A 24887-nucleotide genomic window follows, 5' to 3' on the forward strand; every position below is an offset into this window, starting at 1 on the left:
ATGTATTTGTTTGGACGGGGATTTTACAGTCCTGCCACGGCCACAGATATTTATATTTATTTATTTATCAGAGCATTTAATTTATTCATTGTTATGGGTATGTTATGAGGATTTCAAGTAATAAAAGAGAAAGTATTTCTGAATAGAATCACCTACTCAACTTTTAATATGTAATCATCCAAATTATATATATTTCAAAAATAGAAGCCATCCTTATGTTCAAAGCAAAAACTTCAGGGTGACCCTGACCTAATACGTCACACAGTCACATATTTCCAGAAAAATAACCAAGCATAAAGCACTAAATCCTCCTATCAGCTCACGTGTGTGTGTGTGTGTGTGTGTGTACTTTAGTAGTCGTGGCTTCTCGTCGTTGACTGGCAGCACAGTGACCTGAGCCGTCCCCTGGACTGTGTGGATGCCATCTGTCAGCTGCAGAGCCACGGCGTCCTTCAGGGTTTCTGTGTCATCGTGCATGTACACAATCTTCATGCCTGGAGAGGGAGGGGCAGGGAGGAGGAGAGCAGGTGAAAGGGAAGGTACGAAGGAAGAAGAGCAGAGAGGGGGAGAAAGAAGATATAGAATCAGTTATAAATGGAGTGCTTATCTCTCTCCCATTTTCATTCCTTTATTTCCAAATTAAAAGCACAGAAATGTTGAAGATATATAGGCAGAAACATTACCGTATGTGGAAACACATACTGAAACACACACACACACACACACACTATAGATGCTTTCAAAGATAACAACATAAACAAACATTACAGCACATGTGCGTTAATATGGTCCAGACTTAACATCCGGCAGACTTAGCTAAGTACTTAACGTTAGCTTGTTAAAGATGTCAAGCCAGTAATATTTGGAGTTACCAAGTGAAGAAAAGAAATATTACTTTGCTAAACTGAAATGCGATAATGTTACACTACCAGTCCAACATGACAAGAATGTTTTTCTACAGACCTAACTGATGTAACGGAGGTTAGTCAGGTAAATCTTTGAATACCTAGTCGAGAGGGAATGCGTATACACAATAGAGGCGTTCGAGGCATGTTGCAGCTTCGATGCCTATACCTATTTTATAATATCAATACATGTGTAGTTACCAGGAATATCAAGATCGCTCAGACACTTTCCAAGCACTACTGCCTGGATAATCGCAACGAAGTCCAGCCATACAGCTTATATTACATTTGAAAGTAGCATGAATAAACTTTTTCAATGATTGTATTTATCTGGTTGATAATGGAATGTCTATCTGAAACTATGCAATGAAGAGAGATGTAGCCATGTGGGCACAATTTTGGTTGCAGTGGAGCAGTGTGTCCAGGATGGTCTCCAGAGAGGCCCGTCTGTCCTACGTCAAAACCAGGTCATGGGTAACTAAGAAGGTTAACATTTTAATGATATTACATACGCACCCAATCTTTTCATATCTGCGTGTGAAATTGGTGATAAAAATGTAACACAATGGAACCGCAAAAATTTCAGATGCCAGTTTTAAAAACAGAGGCTCCAAATTATCTGGTCCTGGTGTTTTTTAGGACCAAGGTCTTTAAGAGCTTTAGCAACCTCTGCTGTAGAAAAAGGTGAGAAATCAAAAGCCTGAACATTACCAGGGGTCCGATCAACCAGTGGAGGGTCATTAGAGGCCTTTTCACTCGGTGTGGGTTGTTTAGAGGGGTCTTTAGAGTTAAACAAGAACCCAGAGGAAATAAAATGTTTGTTAAAACAATTTAACATGTCTGTTCTGTCAGTTAGTCTGCTCCCATCAATCAACATACTGGAAGGAAGATTAACTAAGTTGGAGGTAGACGACAAAGATTTAATTGTTTTCCAAAATTTCTTTGGATTCTTCAGACTTTCAGTAGTCATGGACAAGTAAAACTCAGCCTTTGTATTTCGGAGAAGAGAGGTAAATTTATTTCTTAATTGTCAGTTTCCAAGCCTGATTTACGTGCCCTGGCCCATGCAAAATTTCGCTCATGCAGAACTTCTACTAGTTTGGTTGTAAACCATGGATTATCACGACCTTTAATTGTGAATTTGCGCAGGGGGGCATGTTTTTTAATGATATGACTGAAACTTTCATGAAAGTAACTCCAAGCCAATTCAACATCATCAAAAAGGGCAATCCTTTCCAAGTCAAAATGATAAAGATCATGCAAGAAAGCTTGTTCAAGAAACATTTTCATATCGCGCTTCTCTACAAAGCGTGGCTTACTTTTAGGAAGCCTTGTGTCTCTCACGACCCCTATCACACAGTGATGACTCAGAAAATTTGGAAACACCTGTTGTCACATATTTGGAAGGCATGTTGGTTAAAACTAAGTCAACAAGTGTTCTTTTTGGGAAAATTTGGGGTTGGGTCTGGTAGGGGAATTAATTAATTGTGTGAGGTTAAGAGAATCACATTGTGCTTTCAGGTCGTCGGACACAACCATGAGCCAGTCCCAGTTTAAATCTCCCACCAAAAGTAAGTCATTGTATTTCAGCTGTGATAAAAAACTTAACAAGGGAAGACAATATTATAAATTATATGGCCTTAGAGGTGTAGATATGGTCTTAGAGGTGTAGCACTGCAGTGGGTCAAGAGCTATCTACACAAGAGATCCCAATATGTTCAAATAGGTGATAACTAGGGGTGTGACGAGATCTCGTGCCACGGGATCTCGCGAGATTAAAGTCAACGATATTTCCCGTCGCGTTAAAAATCTGTCTCGCGAGATTTGTGAGGTATACATAGCTGAGGTTTTACAGACAGCTGTTACTGACTGGGAGCTTAAAAAACCCAACCACGTCATCGCTTAAGGTACGTGTCCACAGGGGCGATTTTAAACGCGAGTGGACGCGCCGCTTCCCAGTATTGCACGCTTGGTGTGCTGCCACTAGAGGATGATTGACAGGCGCTCTCCTTTAAACAACACATTTTTGAGAGCGTTCGCGAGCGTTCCCGAGGCGGCGAGTCGACCCCGGCGCCTCTGATTAGCATAAAGTAGATTCGACTTCAACTTTAGGCAAATGAGGAGCGGCCAACTCGCGCAGCGCGCCGTCTCTCGACATTCGCCGCGACACTACCAGAATGCATTGCACAGCTTTTCACATAGACAATGGGTGCAGTCGAATAGTCAAAAAATAAGGTCCTAACTCCTATTCCTAACTGCTATTCCTTGACCTCTGGGGAAAACGTCACGGGGTTAAGGAAAGGCGATAGGAGAACTCAAAAGGAGTTAGGAAAAGTCGACCGCGGTGCTCAGAGAATCCGACCAGACTTTCACTAAGCTACGTCATTATAACGCGGCAGCTGATGATTGACAGCTGATGATCGGCACCGGCGATTGACATGCGTCTGCGCTGGATAAACTACAATAATGGACTACAAAAAGCGCATCGTCCACTTCTCCACATGTTGGTTTTATCAACAGCTGGTTCACTGACCGGCTTCAGGTCCAGCAGCTCCTCCTTCCTGTTGCTTTATTTACGTTTCATTTGTGGTTTTAGTTTCGTTTTTGTCAAACATTTGTAACATGATTGAAATAATAATTAAAAAAAATACCATTCAATTATCACTGTCCACACACATTTATCATCACTATTCCAATCAGTGGCGCCGCCAGCCGGAATCCTGTACGCACTGTGCATACTTTTTTTGAAGGTGGGCTAGATATTTAAATTTTAACGGGTGACACCAAACAACGTCTGCCCAAGCAAGTCAGAGCTTTTCTTTCGCTCACACAGTGACCTGGAGAGACGCAGCCGCATTTGAGAGGACGATCGCGCGTGTGTGCGCAATAGCGCATAACGTGTGTTGGTCCCTCTCCACTTCACAATACAGCTCGGCTCTAGTGTCGTCACCTCTCTGCTGCTGAGCACTGTGGGCTGAGCCGATGCATGTCTCTCTCCCCGGGCCGGGAGAGTTATCATACCGTACTGTGCGTGTGTGTCCAAGCGTGTGTGTGCGTGCGTGGAGTGCTGACAAGCGTGCGCTTGTGTTTGTTCGGGGATGGAGGGCACAAAAAAAATATTTGCACCGGGCCTATCACCATGATATACGCTACTGATTTCACTGATACTGAAAACATTCGATTTTTGTCTTAAAAAAGTATTTTTCCATTTGTTGTTGTATTTTGCCGTTTCTGTGCGTACATTGGAATTGAATCCTGGCGGCGCCACTGATTCCAATTACTATATGTCTGCTTGATTGTTAAATATGCAAATAGGCATGTTGTTTGTTTTCGTGAACGGCCGAGGTGTGCGGCACTTTAAATGTTGCTCTCGCTAAGAATTGTGAGTCGGTGTAATCTCCTTGCCTTTTGCATAGGAAGGTCCGTTGCATCCTATGCTAAAGGAGCTCTGAAAGGAAGCATTGGAGCTCCCTTTAGAGAATTTGAACGGCTCTTATCATGGCGGCCACTTGTTTACTTCCGGGTCACTTCGTCAGTTAGGAACCTTCCTGGGCAAAAAAGACTATTCGACTGCACCCAATGAATGGGACGCGGGGAAACACCGCTGCCTGTGGACACGCACCTTTATTGTTACCGACAATGCACGTAATATGGACGTGGCCGTGCGCGACGCGGGATTGAAGTCGCACATCTGTTTTGCGCACACTATAAATCTTGCAACCCAAGCTGGCTTCGGTGTTCCCCGTGTCGCTCGTTTACTCGGGCGGGTGAGACGTGTGAAGGTGCGTGTCCACAGGCAGCGGTGTTTCCCCGCGTCCCATTCATTGTCTATGTGAAAAGCTGTGCAATGCATTCTGGTAGCGTCGCGGCGAATGTCGAGAGACGGCGCGCGAGTTGGCCGCTCCTCATTTGCCTAAAGTTGAAGTCGAATCTACTTTATGCTAATCAGAGGCGCCGGGCTCGACTCGCCGCCTCGCGAACGCTCGCGAACGCTCGCAAAAATTTGTTGTTTAAAGGAGAGCGCCTGTCAATCATCCTCTAGTGGCAGCACACCAAGCGTGCAATACTGGGAAGCGGCGCGTCCACACGCGTTTAAAATCGCCCCTGTGGACACGTACCTTGACTGCTTTTTTTCATCGTAGTTCAGCGGCTACCGCGGTGAAAATGTCCAAGCAGAAACGGCTACAATTGCCATCACACAAGTTAATGACGGGCACGTTGGATATGCTGGCTCGTTACCTTGAGCAGCAAGCTGCCATAGCAGCATCACCAGCCCAGAGATAAGACAGAACTCCCGAAGCATTGATACACTTGACAGCTGTGATGTCAGAGATGCTGAAGATGCTGTAGTTGCAGCATGTTGTTCATGACATACTTGGTCAGGCTCCGTTTGCACTATTTGCACTCTGTATTGACAAAGTAGAACTTTGATTTGGTTTTGCACATATTTACACTTGGGAAAAATAAATATTTTATTTTATTTTAACTTAAATTTTAGTTTCAGTTTAAATTTGTGAAAGAAGAAGTTTATTAAAAGATCATGCTTACATCATGCATGTAAAGAGTTATAATAAAATATTTCAAAATGCATGTGCAACTCTGTTAAATTAAAGTCTGTTAGTCCAGTCATATATTTTGTCATTGTAGTTTTCTTAAAATCTCGTCTCGTCTCGTTCTCGTGAACCCAATATCGTGTCTCGTCTCGTCTCTTGAGCGGAGTGTATCGTCACACCCCTAGTGATAACACATCGACTAGCTTGGACATGGTCTGTGGGGTCCCACAGGGGTCAGTTCTGGGTCCAAAGCTGTTTATACTATATATAAATGATATATGCAAAGTGTCAAATATTCTGAAATTAATATTATTCGCGGATGATACCAATATTTTCTGTTCTGGGAGTGACTTGAACCAACTTGTGGAAACAGTAAATCAGGTGTGGTTTAATATAAATAAATTATCACTAAATCTTGGGAAAACTAAATACATGCTATACGGGAAAAAAGGCTGCAACAACAGTACTAACATTCAAGTAAACGGAGTGAATATTGAAAGGGTCCGTGAGAATAAAGTACTGGGAGTGATTATCGATGACATGTTAAGTTGGAAGCCTCACATAAGACAGTTAAAAAGGAAGTTGGCCAGGAGTGTGTCCATACTTTGGAAAGCACAAAAAATACTAAATCAAAAAGCACTTCATCTGTTGTATTGCGCACTAGTCTCTCCACACCTGCAATACTGTGCAGAGGTGTGGGGACACACATATAAAGGCTCCACACAGCCCTTGTTAATACTCCAAAAAAGAGCTTTGAGAATTTTACATTATGCCAACTACAGGGCACACACAAATCAGTTATTTATCGAATCAAGAATACTCAAACTATATGACTTAATAAACTGTCGCACAGTGCAAATTATGTACAAGGCTGCTAACAAAAGCCTCCCTCACAACCTGCAAATACTTTTCCTAGACAGAGAGGAGAGACACAATGTTAGAGGGAACATGATTTTCAGGCAAAGGAAGGTACGAACCACGTTTAAAATCCTTTTCCTTATCGGTCACAGGTGTTAAACAATGGAATGTGTTAGAAGAAGTAAAAAAATCAGCAACACTAAGGCTACGTTCACACCGCAGGTCTTAATGCACAATTCCGATTTATGGCTCAAATCCGATTTTTTGTTTGGCTGTTCACATTACCTCTTTAAATGCGGCCTGTCTACGGATTGCTGTGTGAACAGCTCACGCTCCTGAAGTGACCCGCATGCGCAGTTGATCATTGATGACATCACGCCACAGCGGTGTTTACGGAAGCGAACATGGCAACGGCAACCGGTAACGTGGGACTGTATGGCTTCATGCTAAAAACAGTGTGTGGCGGCAGCTGGCAAATTTGCTTCGCTGCTGTCCTCCATGTTTGTTTTGGCTCCCGCCCGCTTTTCAATCAACTTTATTTGTCATTCATTTACAAAACAGTGCAGCGCGGGTCAGAATGACGTCAAAGTCGCAGTTAAATGCGACCTGGCTGTTCAGACTGCGGTCGCATTCAAAAAAATCCGATACGTATCCGATTCAGTACCACATTTAAATGTGGCCTGAATCTGATTAGAAAATGTCAGATTCAATGCGACTTGTGCTGTTCACATTGTCAAAAGCAAATCAGATATGGGTCACATATGAGCGAAAAAATCAGATTCAGGTCACTTGTAACTGCGGTGTGAACGTAGCCTAAGTGGTTTCAAGAAAAAGTATGTAAATTCAACCGTTGACCGGTACAGATTAATACATGAGGGTTGATAAAGGTCAGAGGCACGAATCAGCAGACAGTGTGTTGAGACGGCATGGGAGCATAACAAAAAAACATTCTGTACCCAAAAAATAAGTTGAACCAGAAACTTGTATGGTCCACGTCAGTTGTACGTAGCAGGATGTTGTTATAATGTGTATCAACAATGTGGAGATAAATTAGGTACGAATACAAACTGTGACACTACTGTGAGTGATCAGAAGTTCTGAGCTGTGAAGAACTCAACTGAGCCTTGTAAATCGACAGACTAAGGTCACTCGATTGGAGACTTGTCTAATACACACGTAATCTGTATGTTCTATCTAGAGCTAGACTTCAGCTCTGTATACTACCTACTGCTGTAACATGTTATGTCAAAATGCCATAAGTAAAAGAAAATGTTATGTCAAAATGTAAAATGCAAAAGATAAGAAAAGATTATGATGAAGATTTTATCCTGTGGGTAATGGGGGCGAGACTAGATAAGCTTTGGCTTCTCCCACTTACCCTTTGGGCCATGTGTATTGTATTATTTGAACAAAGATGAAGTGTGATGATGACGATTTAATTGACATGCCCGAAATAAACAAATAAATAAAAATAGATAAACAATGCATTTTTAGGAGCAGATGTTGGTCTATAACATCCTACCAACATGATCCTTTGTTAATTCAGTTTGTTAATTGTTAATTTCAAGAGCAAGCAACTCAAGCTCTTTAGATACTGAGGGCCCTAGTTTCGTAGACCAGCGCAGGGCGGCGCAGCGTGGCGCAGCCGGCGCAGTGCAAGTTTCGACCCGCGCAGCCTTGCGCACCGTCAGTTTGGCAGTTTGGTAGATCGCCTGCGCCAAGATGGGTGTGGCGGCGCAGCAGGGGGAGGCGTCACAGATTCAGCTTGGCGTAGCGGAAGTTTCGTGGCAAAAAGCCTCGCCGAGACTGCGCTGAAAGCTCGCCAGCTCCGACCTGGTCTACTTTCGGCGCAAGGCGCAAGGCGTAAATAAAGTCCATTGATTCAATGCGAATCACAGCTGGCGGATCGGAAGTTTGGCGGACCGGCGCGCAGTGCGTACACGTCACCGAGACCTCACAGGCAGGTTTCCACAGTTCCAGGCACATTTAAATGCAATAAATAATCACAACAAACACTATTTAATGCAACTAATTGAATCAACACGTGAATGTATATCTATATAGATTGTCCCGTCACATCTGACGTCAGATCAAAGGCGGATGGCACGCGTAATGGAAACTCAGCCTCTCGGACCAAAACATCTCCCTCTCTCTCTCCTGTTTTTTATAATATGGGCATTTTTATTATTATGATACGCGCGCACAGCGCGTGATGAGCGTTGTGGGAACGCCGGCGCTGCTTCTGTCATCGGGTTGTCAAGTGACGGAACTTACACTGAACCTCCCCTAACGCATTAAAGGAGAGGAGAGGAGCTCATTTGATTGGTGAAGATCTGAATCGGCTGTATTAATCCCAGTCCACGCCTCGTCTCCTCCTCGTCTCCCACTCACGCCTTCTTCTCCTCCCTCTTTCCCACTTGCGCCGGTGGGCGAGACGGGAGGTGTGCCTGCGCGAGCCTGCGCGGTGCACGAAACTTGCAAAGTCCAGGCGGACACACCCCGTCGGCGCGGTGCAGGTGCGCTGAAAGCTGACTGCGCCTGGTCTACGAAACTAGGGGCCTGAAACTTTAAGCACTAAATTAACATAAAAATTGCTCCTGATATACATCGCAACACCGCCCCCGTTTCTTGGACGATCAGCACGATAAACATTATAGCCATTAATAGAAATATACTTATCAAGCACAGATTTGTTGAGCCAGGTTTCAGATAAGACAATAACATCAGCATTTGTTGAGTTTATCCAGACCTTTAACAAATCCATCTTGTTTAGTAGACTCCTTACATTTATATGAATTAATCTAAGACCAATTCTAGATTTAAAGTCTGCAGTGATGTAACAATGTGCCGGTGTATCAGGGCCTGGATTAGTCTTAACATTCCCTGAAAGCAATAGCAATAATATGACTAAAAGTTTAAGCCTGATACTACAACCTTTTACATCAGACACTTGGCGGTGTAAGTGTTAGCAGTAGAGGAGGTTGTAGAATTACAAAAATGCTCACTCAAAACAAGGAGACAGCAAAACTGCAGCGACATATCAGATTGAAGCAGCCACTTGGAAATGTTCAAGGATACGGCTATCCTATGCTCATGTGAAGTTGTAAGAGTAACTCTGCAACAGTCATTGTGGGGGAAAGTCACATTTTCAAAGCTAGAACTGTGGCCTACCCAATCTAATATCCTCCTGAGATGATGTTATAGGAGGAGGAATGCCACACATGTGGGGCCACCACCCAGCTGGATGGATCAGGCCTCAGAAGCAGGATGGTTGAAGTGGGTCCTAGGCCCCAAAGCAGTGTATGAGAAACTGCTGCATGATGAGGGTGGCGGGGGGTGAAGTGCACCTGAAGCACTATGTTGGGGTTGTAGCAGGAGCAGATTTGGTTATCAACAGTTAATTATTAATATCAATATGATTATCGGTATTAATAATTATATTTAATATATTATCATGATATAATCATGAATAAACGGGGCACCACCCTGGGATCAGGGAAAAGATAACCTAACACTGTATTCAGTCTCAATATAAAGGTTTTATACTCACATGCCAATCATCGTGATCATTGGCATAGAAGCATAAAAACAATCTAACAATTAAAAAGGCGTGAAATTCAAGCACTAGCCTTCACAACCTGCTGTTATCCAGTGACATATACACAACAAGCACAAGAGACCGCTAGTTATAATATAATAAGATTTATTAAAATCAGTAATAATGATCACAATCAATAACACTGCAATTAACAAAGCCTTATTACCTAACTACCTAACACACAAAACTAAGCTAAACAGAAGGAGAGACACACGTGGAGTGTGTGTGCGTGCGTGCGTGCGTGCGTGCGTGTGTGTGTGCGTGTGTGTCGAGAGAGAGCGAGAGAGCGAGAGGGAGAGATGGCTATCTGCGGCCACCAGATGGAGCTATTCCTCACAGCGTTCGGGGGCGGAGCCACTGACGTCCGATGGGGTAGCGAGAGAGAGAGAGAGAGCGAGAGGTGGAGCTATGTCCTTAGCGTCCGGCGGGAACAGCTGGCGGAGGATATGCGTGTGCGGTGTGTGTGTGTGTGTGTTGGTTAGCGGGACACAAACAAAGAGGGAGAGAATGCGCGAGCGATATTCTGAGGCTCATCACACGGGCGCGCGTGAATGTACTGGCGTTTATTCCGCGAGACCGGTCTTTTAACTGATAGTAGAGGCTTTCTGAGCTCGCGAATATGGCGGAGGTTAGTCGAAAACCCTGTTACAGAAATCAACCCAGCGGCGATCACGATCAGCATTCAAATACAGCAGCACATGAACAAACGGACTCGGCGGTCCGCGATCAGAACTTAAAACACATTAACCAGAATTACAAGCATATCCTACACTATCACTTATGTCTCTGCCTAGACTGATAGCCTCTTACTGGTGTCGTTGCGTAAGCTGCGAGTCCGTCCTGGCGATGACGGCGTTCCGTAACGCGGCGGTAGTTCGTGGGCCCCGGCGTCAGCGGGGGACGTGATGAGTCGGCTTCGTCCAGACGAGAGCGGAGCGGGTTTCCTCTCGTTGATCAAACTCAAATAAAGAAAACAGTTGGTGTTTCCTCCTTCCACGAGCGGCGATATAATCGCGGCTTGGCGATTTAGTCAGCTTACTTCAGACAGCGTCTGGTAGCTGGAAGGCAGGAACCGGCTTGGTTCCTCTTGTTGCAGCGGTGCGCTGCAGGAGGGGTCGCCTCCCGTTGCAATGTGGTGTTGCGCCGGTTGTAGGAAGAGACGCCAGAGTAAGAGTAAGAGTAAGAGTAAGAGAGAGTTCTCCAGGCGGCTTCGGTTTATAAAGCTCTCGGTTGCTGCCGGGGACCCCCTGGGGTGCCTGCAGTTGTCAGCCAATAGGGCACCAGTTGTGTGACGTCACATTTCTCACCTGGGTGAGATGTGAATCCCCTTTGTCCCTTTGTCCATGTGTAGGCTTTGTAGGCCGCATTGTGTAGTCCTAACGGTTAGGTCCCAACAACTAGCATGCGCCAGTTCTGTCTGCCGTACATCCAGCTGCAGGCCACATCCTTGTGGCAATGTCTCTCAATCTCTGCTCCCATTCTCTTTGTCCTTTAGACAACAGTCCATGCAGTGAGAGGGGAACGGGCACGCTCTCTTCACTAGCACAGTAGCTGTCAATCTTCACTAGCACTGAGCCCACACTCTTGCTAGCGACCCACTAAGTTAGCCTGAGCGGGACTTAGCCTACCTGTGGGTAGCAGAGTTCGAGGCTACAAATTTGGTAGCGTAGTATTCAGGAAAATTGAAGCCCCGATCAGCCATTATATGGTCTCCTTGTTCAAGAAGGTCAATCAACCTGGAATTTTTTGTAATAACTTTGTCCACAACTACCCCAGACTTGATACTTGATAAAAATGTAATAGATCCTGTTGGACTAATGGCAATAATATACTTAGCAGTATATGGTGACTTGTAGTGATAGAAGGTGATTTCCTCGTGTTTGCAAACAAGTGGGCCTAACCTAACCCAGTACAGTCGTTTATACATCTGTCATGTTGGAAAGCTGTGGTCTTGAAGAGAGTGGGGAGATTTTTCTTCTGCTTGGCCACTGGACAAAGCATTGCAACTCTTTAGCCATCACCTCAAACCATTCATAGAAGATGTTTGATACAGTACAATGACAAAACTCACTCTGAATATTGTTGTCAGGTAAGTAATGAGGATGAAAAATAAGCAGATGGTATTTCAGTGTAAAAAATAGTTTGCAAACACTGATTGAACAGAATCTGGAAATAAATGTTCTTTCTTCCCCCACTCACTGTACATACATACATTTACACACGTTCATACATTGGTGGCAGAGGAGCCACCTGCCTTTCAAGATCTAATCTAATCTTATTCATTCATGCACATTGACAAGGTGATGACACAGCCTTCGGGGACAATTTGGGGTTCAGTATCTTGCCCAAGGACACTTAGGGATGCGGACTGGAGGAGCCGGGATTCAAACTACTGATCTTCCGATCTTCCGATTGGAGGAAGACTCACTCTACCCTGACCCTCATTGTTTAACAAGCAGCTTGACTTAGTCTATATTTCTTGACATTTTGGTGAGTTTGCTCCTTAGCCTCTCGTAGCTCGTTTGCACAACCAAAAGTCAACAATTACTTATTACTTTTGATACCAAGGGAAAAATGCAAAAGTAAGGATAATAAGTGCCTTATTTGCTGTTATTTAAAAGGATTTATAATCTTTCAACAGGAGAGGTCAGTCATTTGTTTTGATTCTAGAAGTATACATGTGTATATATTTGACTTAGATATGACTCAGGGAAGAAGGGGTTAGAGTTTCAATCAAATTCAAATGTATACATATAAATAACAAGTGATAAAAGGGCAACTACGGGACAAGAAAAGGGAATAACATTGAGTCGATCCAAATGTCCGTCTCTATAGGAAGTGTTTTTACAACCTATTGCAGGGTAACTGAATTCAAGTCACTGCCTTGTTGTGGGAATGAAATAGAATCATTAAAATAGGTCCTTAATAATCTACTTTAATGGTACAGTACTTTGCAGATATGTATGCTATATGTAGATACAACCATTTGACACTGTGTCTTTCTCACCTTGTCGGAGCTCCTGCAGGGTGAAGGAGGCGACTGGGGGGCTCCTCTGCAGGAGATCAGCTCCTATCACATTATAGTGGCCCATCTCAGTGCCGTAGATGCCATTGATCAGCCTGCCGTGAGCCAGTGGTTGCAACAGTGTGAAGGTCAGGATATTTGCAGGGGCGTCCAGGTCGAAACCATTCAGTATAGATGGAGTCAGCTCCCTCATCCCGCCCTCCTTCACCTGTGGAAACCACTACCAATTTTAGGCTTGGCAGCAGACACCCTCTCCACATTTAAGAGAAGGCTTCAGACTTTCCTTTACCTTATATTTAGGACTGGCTCAGGCCTGTTTTGGACCAGCCCTTAGTGAAGTTGCTTTAGGCTTAGTCTACCTGGGGACTTCCTCTTAGACACTCATCATTGTATTATAAGTAATTTCGTCTGCAATTACTGCTCTCATGTATCATGTATTATTTTTGACATAATTGACTACCATTTTTGTATTTGTGTTGTTTATTCTGTACATTCATTGCATTGAGGTTTCTTCATTTTTTTTAAATATGAATAAAATGTAATTGAACTGTAGGAGGTGGAGCACCGGAGTAACTGTACACCTATGCTAGTGCCCCCATGAGGCTGTAGGATGAACGAAAAATGTTTGTTCTCTGAAAGTTGGGTAAAAGAAAAAATGTGGACATACAGTGAAGTTGGCGAGCAGCAGTGAAGGCATCTCGTCATTGGTCGGATTGATGATGATGTAGAAGGGGACGGGGACAGAGCGGTGAAGGCCGTCACTCACACTGATGGACAGCTGGTCGACAGTCGGCTCCACCCCTTTGCTCTCTGATTGGACGTAGTTGATGAAACCCAAGTTCAGGTGGACGAGACTGAAGTATTCTTTGAAAAAGAGTAATGTCAAGGTCAGGTCCCGTGTGTGCTAAACACACACACACACACACACATACACACACACACTGACCGACTTGGACTCCTGCGTTACTCTTTTCAGAGCCGGGTGTTGGCAGCGTGTTTTCAAGGAAGCCGTGCAGAGGAGCAGTCTCCAGGTGAAAGGTCAGCCACTCGGGGGGACTGTCAGGGTCTGAGGCACCGAGGACGCCTCCACAAAGACAGGTGGAGGAGCCCTCGTCCACCACCAACATGGAGTCACCTGGACCATCGTACAAGAAATAATTTTGTGATTCGTTATTCAGGTAAAACCAGTCAGCAATTTTGTCACTGTCCCATCGTCCCAGAGATGATAGATTTCAATTTCCTAATTTCTTCAATGTTGTCGTTTGCTAAACGTGACACTGATTCCTTTATTACTCCCCTGATCTGTACACGTGTAAAAGAGACACATCTGTCCATCCATTCATCCATTGTCAGTCAGCTGGTAATGAATCCACCACTCACCCATCTTCCTTTACACTGCTGTTGATTAACAAACACAATCACCTCTGGACATGGATCCATACTGCCAAACGTCCCAGTGCATGTATTAATTATACAGTGTATTTATTTGTTTGTATATGTAGCACCCTTTTAATTTGTATAATTTTAACATTTATTGTAGTGGGCAAATTGCTCTGATGTGGGGCTGCAAATGCATTGCTGGTTCTGATGTTACGGTGTGAAATGTAAATAGTGAATAAACAAGTGTCCTACATTTTGAGCACCACAAGGTGAAAGTTTCAGTTTTTTGAGGAGACTGCGGTTGGTTTTCAGTATTTCAAGAGTAAGTGTCCTATCCTTCATCTTCAGAGGGAAAGCCGGATTTCTCCTGTATGGCTGCGCTAATGCTCTTACACTGCATCTTTATTCACTGATAATTAATTACACCACAAATACCACATACACCTCTTCCAACCCCAACATACCCTGCACTGCCTGCTGGTGCTGGTCTTGAGTGAATGGTGAGATATGCTGGCAGTATTAGAGTCATCCGGCCGCTAGTAGCATTGTGGTAATCCGGCTAGCGAGACAGCTAGTGCACATCGGCTATTGTGACAAAGGCATGCGCTTCATTCTGCTTTTGTTTTGAAAAGACGCTCATTGCCCACTGTCTCCAGGGGAACACACACACACACACACACACACACACACACACACACACACACACACACACACACACACACACACACACACACAGGGGTGATAATCTCATCCAGCTGTGTTTGTGTGTGTGTGTGTGTTTGTATACAGCAGACAATAGGCTGATTTCACTTAAAACACGTCAGTGCCAATCTCGTTAGCCTCACCGACACCCCGACATCAACACACACTCATGCCAAAAATCATCCACAATGCAATGTGCACACAATGAGACTTTGTACTCAACTAAACACGCTGCAAGAAACGTTGAATTAAAATTAAATGTTAGCCTATCATCAACAATGAGAAATAATTCAGAAGGTTTAAAGGACGTGAAATGAGCTTCAGGATCTTGAACCAGGTCAAGATAAAACACTCCTCGAATCAATGATGTGTTGTAGATAAGTGTACATTTGGGGGCATTTTTAATTATAATGAAGACTGTAGAGACATACTGGAAATGTGGGAGAGAGGTGTTGTAGGGCTGGAACTGAAGTGAGATGATATGTGGCATGTACTGTAACCACTCAGACATGTAGACACTTCATGTTGCAGATGTTTTTATCTGGACTTTTAAAAAAGACCCAATGCTGCAAATCATTGAACAGGAATGGGGAATTTGTAGTTATCTCAGAAAACACACACACATACACCATCTCCCAGTCATCCCAGTGTGAATCCCAGTGGTCACTGGTCTGATAACCAAAGCGCTTCTCCAATCCCTCTTCTTGGCTCTAACTCCAGCGAGATCTCATCCCCTCCCCAGGAGAGAGAGAGAGAGTGTCTGTGTGTGCGTGTGTGTGCGTGCGTGTGTGTGTGTGTGTGTTGGACTGATAGGTGACGGTGTGTCGTCAGGGTCAGAGCTGCTTCGCTGCATTAAGAGGACTGTCAGCAGTGAACACATTTGTATCTCTCATTGAGACATATTTTGCGAAATGGTCTCCATTCACACTGAAGCTGAGCTGGAAAATTGTTATAGTTCAGGTCTTAGTTAGTAGTGAACACTGTGTTATTATAAACAACACAAATAACATTTACTGCAGATTTGATTGAAGATTTTTTAACATGTTTTAACTTCAGATAGAATACAATTAAATACCTGTTAAATCACCATAATAACAGCCGTAGTATGAAGTATGAAAGTAGGCTGGGATACGATCTACTTCCCCGCATTTATCTGACAGCTGTAATTACATTAAAAATTAAGACATTTTCACAAAAAAACATCTTCAATTCAGGACTTAAAAGCAGCCAAAAGTGAAGATTAAAAGCCTTTTTTGAGGAAGCTGAATTCACTTTTTAAAAGAGAGCCTGGAGGTAGACTCGTATATTCAACCTGTGAGGTCTTCATGACAGATACCTTACCCAGAGTGACGCTTGGTACTTTGTTGTTGACAGGAAGAACGGTGATATTTAGGTCGTACACAGGAAGTGTGCCATGGAGTGGCACAGGGGGGGGTGGGGAATCTCCGTGGCAACAGCTGTCTGTCCCTTCAGCCTCGCCGTCAGAGATGATGAGGGTGACAGTGTCAAACACCGGCTCATGTCCGATCTCTCCTCCTGAAACACAAACTGCCTGCTATAGGTAGCGATACACTTCTCACAAACAGCTCAGTGTGACTATTCCTGTTTGCACTTTAAACTATGAGTTTTAGATAGTTGAGTCATATCTAAAACTCATTAGCGGACAAATATGTCCATGTCTTATTGTCAAGTCAGGGTATGTGAAAATTACAAATAGGAATATGGAAGTTAAATTAAACTCCACCAACTCCTGAGCTTCAGTTAGAGGTCAAACGTATTGTGGTGTAACTATGACAACCTTGAGCATCATGTCATTATAACTTCAATCCAATTAGATTTTTTTATTTGCATAATTATTCAGTTGTGATATATTGAAATTGCAACATAAAAGGTAGTGGTTGTTAATGATGGCAAATGTGAGTGTCTAGTCCTCACTGTTCAGATGTCAGTCAGTTCAAAGTACTTGAGGTGCCAGTTAGATCAGTGCTTAACAATATGTTTTGTCAGGTTTTTAGTGAGTCTTAGTTAGTCAACTGCACCCAAACCCTATCACAAACAACAATAAAAATGCCCAACAAAGATTTTCAGGCAATAAATTCTTATCAGCCAGGAAACACAACAGAAAAAATACTTTCAGTCAATCAAATCCATTAAGTAAAATTTAAAATAAAAAAAAGTCCAGTTCGTATTTTCTCCGCCCCAAAAAATCCCAAGAAATAAATTATCGGGGGCTGGCTTTTTTTCAGGATTTATTTAACACATCTGTAAATCTTCTGCATTGATCTCGTCCTGCAACATTTCCAATGCTTGCTCTTGTTGCTCCTGTTGTGATTGGTTGATGGCAGTGGGTGGGATCTGTTAATTGATTTCTGTAGAGAAATCAAACTTTTTAAACTCTTTATCATCTCCTCTGCAAACAACTCCAGAAGGTCTCAACGTTGTTGCTCCTCCACTTTCTTTGCTGTGGGGTAGCAGGGTTTCAGTCTGGTAATGTGAACTGCTCTGGTCTTACATCCTTTTGTAAGTTTTATATCTACCTAGGTGATCAGCCAAGGTATGTCACTGAACCTGTTTAGGAGTTGATGATGACAAGACTGGTAGATAGTTTTATGGGAAGAGCGCGACCACTCTGTACACCATATACTCCAGAATAGTGAACAAGGTGGAGCTATTCAGAATAACTATCTCATCAACTCATCTCCCTCACCCAAATGTGTGTTGACTGTCTCTCATCTGCGTGATGCCTTCAAATGTTCCACACTGAAAGGAGGTCCGTTGTTTCCCCTCGTTGGCGGTCACTTTGCTTCTTGATGACTTTCCTTCTTCACTTCCATTAGTTTGTTGTTTGTTTTTCTTGGACTGGAAGTTGAATGGTCTTCTTTCTCTGCCTGTTGATCCTCCATTGTGAGTCAGCAGTAATGAAAGGTATCAAACACTTTAGACTAGAGGGAGCCTGACTCAGCAGTTGGAAGTTACTGATTTACGATTACATTGAAATGCAACATCTGCTTCCGTGAGTAGCTCCACCTGAGCAGGCCAACCGCTGCTGACTGACGTAAAAAGCCTCACTTATAGAGCGCCACCATTGCATTTTGCATGGGAATGTGGCCACAGACACGAAGATCCTATTTCTGGGCAAAGCAGCAAGTACAAGCACTTTCATTCATGGGTCACATGATCAATCATCATTGTTTTAACTCACTCTTTGATAGATAGTAACTTAAAAGACAATTGAATAGATGAAAATATTATGGACTGTCACTTTAAATGGAGAAAACATGAAAGTGCCCTCGAGAGTGATGATGTTGAAGAATGATGTTGGGCCCTTAAATGGAGAAAATGTGATGACATGCCATAAATGCTGCCCAAGCTTGTGCTTGCTGGTGCCTTTTTTAATTTTATTATGATAGGCCCGTTACTTTGCCGTCCTATTTTTGAAGAAAAGGCTGAAAACGACATACCCAAAGTAAAATGGTTACTGTTTTTGAACCCCTATGACTACAGGCACAAAGCTGAGCATTCCTGAAAGATAACCCTTTGAATTTTCTTCAGATTTACTCTAAGTGTTACTGACACTGAGTTACTGCAGCTCAAACATAGTGGAAATTGCAATTTTTTTGCCTCGCCTAAATTATTTTTCTTTTTGAATGAAACAAGTAAGCTGTGGCTGTTATATATAGGCCTAAAAGTTGAATGAAGCCACAGCCACAAGCCTGACCAAAAACTGGTAGAAAGTAGATAAAAAGACACCCAAAAATGAGCTTTGCAAGTGCAGTGTTGTAGGGCAATGTCAGACGGAGCTGCATCTGGAACAAGTGTTCCAGATGAGATTATGGGTATTTTTAGGTATATAATTCTACTTTTTTTTGTTTATTTCACCAGTTCTACAACTACTACTAATAAAACCAACATTTTTTTTAATGTTTTTTTTAGGGCTGTCAAAGTTAACGCGTTAATAACGCGTTAACGCAACATCCTCTTAACGGCGTTAATTTTTTTAACGCGCGATTAACGCTCGGTATTAAAAAAAAAAAAAAACGCGCATTGTATGATTTATGGCCGTCGGTGGCACCTGTAGTCTTGATCCAGAGGGAAGGTGCGCGTCCACAGGCAGCGGTGTTTCCCCGCGTCCCATTCATTGTATTCTGGTAGCGTTGCGGCGAATGTCGAGAGACGGCGCGCGAGTTGGCCGCTCCTCAAGTATAAGTCGAATCTACTTTATGCTAATCAGAGGCGCCGGGCTCGACTCGCCGCCTCGGGAACGCTCGCGAACGCTCGCAAAAATATGTTGTTTGAAGGAGAGCGCCTGTCAATCATCCTCTAGTGGCAGCCCACCAAGCGTGCAATACTGGGAAGCGGCGCGTCCACACGCGTTTAAAATCGATTTGTGAACGGCAAATTCACCTTCAAAAGACTGCCGGATGGTTCAGTCGATAAGACCAAAGTCATCTGCGCGTACTGTGGGTATGAAATGAGCTACCATAGAAGTACGTCCAGTCTGAGATATCACTTGCAAGCCAATGCACTTATATCCTAACTGTACTTATCTCCTGTTACACTATCTCCTGTGACATGTTCACTTTAATTGTTTGTGATATATTCTTATAACCCTGTTTTGATCCCATGTTTTGGTAAGGGGATATTTGAAGTGTTAAATAAACATTTTCATAAATCAAGTATATTTGCCCTTATGTTGTTAAAAGTATTAAGAATATGAAAAAAATGTCATTAAAGTAAATTTAGAAGAAAAAAAAATGTGCTAAAAAAAATGTGATTAATTTGCGATTAATCGCGAGTTAACTATGGACAAAATGCGATTAATCGCGATTAAAAAAATCAATCTTTTGACAGCCCTAGTTTTTTTACATAACAGCCTTCTGTAATGAGACGCTGCATAACTATCATATCTGCAGGTCACAGTCTGACCTTTCTGAGCTGCTGCAGTCTCAGCCTCAAGCCCCCTCCCCTCATGTAACATACCGCTGGGATTGTAAGCTCATTGGCTATAAGACCTGTCAGTCAAAAATGTACTCCTCTGCCTATTGGCTCTCTGCTGGGGATTCTCGTGGTTGGTCAGCTGAGAGCCAGTGAAGCACTGGCTCTCTTGATGGACAGATTTTTCAGCCAATTCGGATCGCAGAATCTTCGAAGGGGGCTTGTTTTGTCGCCAAGAATCTAGCGAATACGGAAATACGAAGCTTTGTTGTTCGCCCGTGATCGAACAGCGATATCTAGCTATAAACAATATTTTGTTCAGAAACTCACAACGTCAACACATGGCGTGTTATGGGTGACTACCGGAGTTAGCGTGCTCGTGGGACTAAACGAAGTGGCTACTTTTGTTCGTTGGACTCTTACCTTTCTTTGGATATAAGGATTAGCATGCTAAGTGTTGATTTTGGACATCCAGACAGCTCGAAAGGTAGGGAACGCTGGTCTTGTTTCTGTGCACTCCTTGCACACATGCTGTGTTTGCTTTTGATGTGTTTTCCATGAGCCTAAAACGGCTTACTTTGTTCGATTTGCGAGACTCGTAGCTTTCAAATGATGTGTAATATGACGCAGACACATTTAAAATAATATGCGATTAAACGGAATGAAGCGAAAACTAGTGCAAAACGGCCCGCATGCGGGCCGCTGCTGTAACGAGAGGCATTGATTTGTTTGCATTGCTTTGTTTGCTGCTACTACTTAAGAGATGAGTCAGAATCATCATTCATTAATTTACAATGAGAAATATTAATTAATTCAATTTTTTTTAAATACTAGTGCTATGAAAACTGGAAGAAACTGTGAAAAAGCTGTGACTTTAGATTGTGATCAAGGAACACATTAGCTTTGTCACATGAAGAAATAAGTATTTCCTCAACATGCCATGCACATAGCGTTGTGTCCTCTAATGCTCTCTCACCTGTGTGGACATAGTAGATATGTCCCTGCAGCAAGTCCTGCTGGGAGAACTTGACCACAGACAGTCCGACTCTCTGCAATTCCCCTCTGCCTGGACTCCGGGCAAGCATGTAACTCAGTCTGGAGTCGTCGCTGTCCTGGTCTGTAGCCGAGAGGTAGTCCATCGTTACCTGGACCCGCCCCCCCTCCTCACAGCTCAGCTCCCCCCACAGACCTCTGCCGAGCTGGGGAGGTTCATCGTTCATCGGCAGGACCTGAGGACAGCAGCAAAGACATCACAGACCATAAATACACAGCACAAAAAAAAAAGACCCAGTAGAAAGTCATTGAAGAGGTGGAACTACCTGTTGTATAATTTTAATAGAAATAATGTTTTCATACTCAAATCACTTTCTTTGTCGTAGACATGATTGATATCCCCGAACACCTGTTTGTATTCTTTATTGCATTTCTATTGTATATTACCTAAAGGAAGGCGGTCAGACTTTTAACAATATTTAATATTTTGGAGGAAGTGTTATGTCTGTTGTTCTACTGATGGAATAAATACTGTGGACATACTGAATTTATCAAAATAATATTTGCATATTCCATCTCTCATGTCTGTATCCCCTGCAGCTGAGATTGTGAGCCCAAGTTATACTTTCTGAGTATGTGATGAAACACGTTAGGTACACTTCATCATCAGAGGGTATACGATAGGCTCTGTGCAGACGTGTGCTCAATGCACAGTGATCTACTTGCATTTGTGTACTCCAGTATGACAGAACTACTATGTATTCATGTTGTCTGCAGCTGTCCATGTACGCTGGCAGTGATGGAGTTTAATTTATACTTGCCCAATGCCGATGGTCACACCAGCAGACACAGATCCATGTGTCACCTGTACCTGCACATTCAACATTTTCTAACTATGCAGACAGAGCAGAACCAGGCCGGGATGTAGTGCAACGATTCATCCATTTATAACAAAGAATGCCGCTCTGGGCTCCGTCCCAAACCTGCTACGCTCACTCTACCTGCTTGCTCCACTCTGCTCTGCTCACATGCTCTGATGCAGGTCGAGTGTTGACTAGAAATATGTGCAGACGTGACTCGTCAGTAAAGTTTCAGTCATGTTCTCTGTGTTGTTCTCTCACACAATGACGTATGTACAAGAGGCTCGTTTGGGCTTGGAGCAGTGTGAGTGCAAGCTGGTGGGGGATAGGGGAGGAGGGACAATCGTGCCTTGGGACGGTACGGATCAACTGGCCCTGGTGTGGATGCGCCCATACATTTCCGGGAAAAGTGGGGAACTTTGGATCTTTTATACTACCTGCAAACTGATTTTCTCAAAGCTCAAACATTGCAGGAAGCACTGCAAAAAGCTTTGCTGCATTGAGCATCAGAAATGCTAAAGCTAGATGCGAATTCACTTCTTCAATAAAATAGCTGAGCTACTGAAAAGCTATTTGATAAAAAAAAATGCTACTTGAGGCACCTGTATGTGCAGGATGACGTCTGCTGAGTTCACACCGTCTGTCACCTTCAGATGAACTTTGTCCTCAGTGGTCTCAGAGTCATCGTGGATGTACCTGCAACACAAAGAGCTGTCACTCAAGTCCGACCCTGAATCCATCTGGGTCCTATGCAGTCATCAACAGTATCTTCAGTCATAAATCGGCTCGATAGCGGGGGGAGATCCGAGTTCAGCGCTGAGTGATAATGAGTGGGCTGGCCTATCAATTAAAGCCTAGATCACGTTCACTTGCATGAACCATACCTTAACGAAATCCACCTCTTCAAATTGTGCTGGGCCGAGCAAGCGTACGATTCTTAGGCACGTACTGGAGCACTCACACTACCCAAACAATCCGGAATTTAGGCTCATCATGCCTGGGCATTGAAAAAATGACCTAGTGTGAGAAAAGTCTGCGGTAAACAGCTGGAAGAAAAAAAAAAAAAGAAAAACAGTCGACATTGGTGGTATAACGATGGTTTGCATGGTGGAATTCTTTGATCTGATTTGACTTTCGTATAAGATACTTTACAGTTGTGTACTTTAAGTGAGCAGTAACCAGGCTGTGACTTTTATCTAAGTTGGGTAATTTAAAGTGAGCAGTAACCAGGCTGTGACTTTGTCGGGTACTTTAAGTCAGAGTTTTTCTTTGTGTGAAAGTTATTATATGTAAATAATAATAATATTTTAGTAATAATATAATAGTAAATAATATTTTAGTGGAGTAACCGGATTGATAGTTTCTGTATTTTTTTTTAGCTCACTGCATTGTCTCGTTCATCAATGTTGTGTATTTGTGTTGTTCTGTGATTTAAGGCCCGTTACGGCCCTAAATATGTCTAAATCTTGTTAAGATTGTTTTGTTTGTTTGTAACAAATTATTGCTGGAATTGAGTAGTTGTTTGGGTTGTTACAATTAAACAAGACATTCCAGCACAAATTCCTTATTCATTAGCTAATAACCTTTTTCTCACCTTAATTTACGTCTGCTTGTTTTTACCACCACATGATTAAGGGTATTGCCTGATTCATGTTATTTTAATTCAATTTTTCCCTCATACCTTACTGTCATTACCTTTTAGCTTTTTAGTATTATTGTTTGTCTTTAGCTAGTTTGTTTGCTTGTCTGTATTAATGAATTCCCCCCACTTTACCTTTGGTTATTTTAGTATTTTTTGTAAATATATTACTATTTTCTATTTTTTTAATTTATTGTTAATCATTTTTATTAATTTTAGATTTTTGTACATTTCCTGTACATTTTTTTATTTTATTATTTCCAAGATGGGTAAAACCCAAGTTCCTGACAGTGGAACCCTTGCATGGTACATGTATGTTGGAAGTGATTGTGTTGCAGGTATGCCAGAATGGTGTAAATGAACACAAGGAACAGAGTAATGTTTTCCACTAGAAGGATCACTAAAAAATGTATTGTAAATTAACTGAATTATATAACTTGCCATCAATCCCAAAGACTTGCCCTCTGTTAAATTGTCCTGGCATCACTAAACAAAATCTAGTTTCCCAATCAGTGACCTATGCATGGCCGTTGCCCTCTCCTCAACTTCCTCTCCAAATTCAAACAATCTATGATCATATATCCAAGCAACCCACTTCTCCTTTCCTTTCTTGGCTGATCCCTGAAATATCTGACTGGTTTCCATCACTTCATTGTCTAGCTCATTACGATGCAGTTCCAAATTTTGAGTACACTCACAAAGCTGAGCAACATGAAGGAGCAACCTCCCTCTTGCATGGTAGTTTTATATATTTTGGTCATGTAGAAATTGAGGATGATGGTGTTCACCATATGACAGTTGCTACCACTGACAACTGCGACACCAAGGAACTGGACAAGATGGTGAAGTTATTCCAATGTTGTAATGACAAAACATTCTGCGGTACTGTAGTCAGTTATCCACTGTACAAGGTTGACTCTTTTAGATACATTATGTGTGTCTCTTTTGACCCACAACCTGTTATCTTTTCACAGACAGAACCACACCTAGCCCCCCAGCCTATTTCTCCATCCACAACCACCTCCCATTTTCTATCCCAAGTCCCTCCTGCTTTGTGGTCCTCCCACCCTAATGATGTCAGACTGAGTTGCTCTGCCACTAGTGTAAAAATGAATGTCAACCCAGATAAACCACTCCCAAAGTAACACCAATATCCCCTTAAACCCGACCCAGAAGTTGGAATTGCATCTCTGATAGAATCCCTGTTAGAACAAGGTATAATAATCCCTACCTCCAGCCCAGTTTTGTTACACTCCCATTGCCCAAACCAAAACCTAATAAGAAAAGTTAGCGTTTTGTACAATACCTCAGAGCAGTTAATGACTGTGTTAATCCTATTTTTCCTGTAGTTCCAAATCCAACCACTATCCTCTCCTCCAATCCTCCTACAACAACCCACTACACAGTGGTGGATCTCTGTTCTGCTTTTTTCTCTATCC

At 42.9% G+C, this 24887-nt stretch overlaps 1 protein-coding gene across 1 annotated transcript in view; it reads right to left on the reverse strand.

Annotated features, from left to right (window-relative positions):
- Positions 1 to 24887, reverse strand: part of frem1b (Fras1 related extracellular matrix 1b) — a 134679-nt gene that overhangs the window by 52426 nt on the left and 57366 nt on the right. Inside the window, exons 17-23 of the mRNA XM_084011537.1 lie at positions 22412 to 22505; positions 20933 to 21185; positions 16363 to 16557; positions 13886 to 14074; positions 13607 to 13803; positions 12922 to 13147; positions 350 to 494 (exon numbers count right to left, since the gene is read on the reverse strand). Of these exons, the coding sequence (XP_083867663.1) occupies positions 350 to 494; positions 12922 to 13147; positions 13607 to 13803; positions 13886 to 14074; positions 16363 to 16557; positions 20933 to 21185; positions 22412 to 22505 (1299 nt within the window). The remainder of the gene's footprint in view (positions 1 to 349; positions 495 to 12921; positions 13148 to 13606; positions 13804 to 13885; positions 14075 to 16362; positions 16558 to 20932; positions 21186 to 22411; positions 22506 to 24887) is intronic.

This window comes from Eutrigla gurnardus (assembly GCF_963514095.1).
Source record: "Eutrigla gurnardus genome assembly, chromosome: 6".
NCBI classification, from domain to species: domain Eukaryota; kingdom Metazoa; phylum Chordata; class Actinopteri; order Perciformes; family Triglidae; genus Eutrigla; species Eutrigla gurnardus.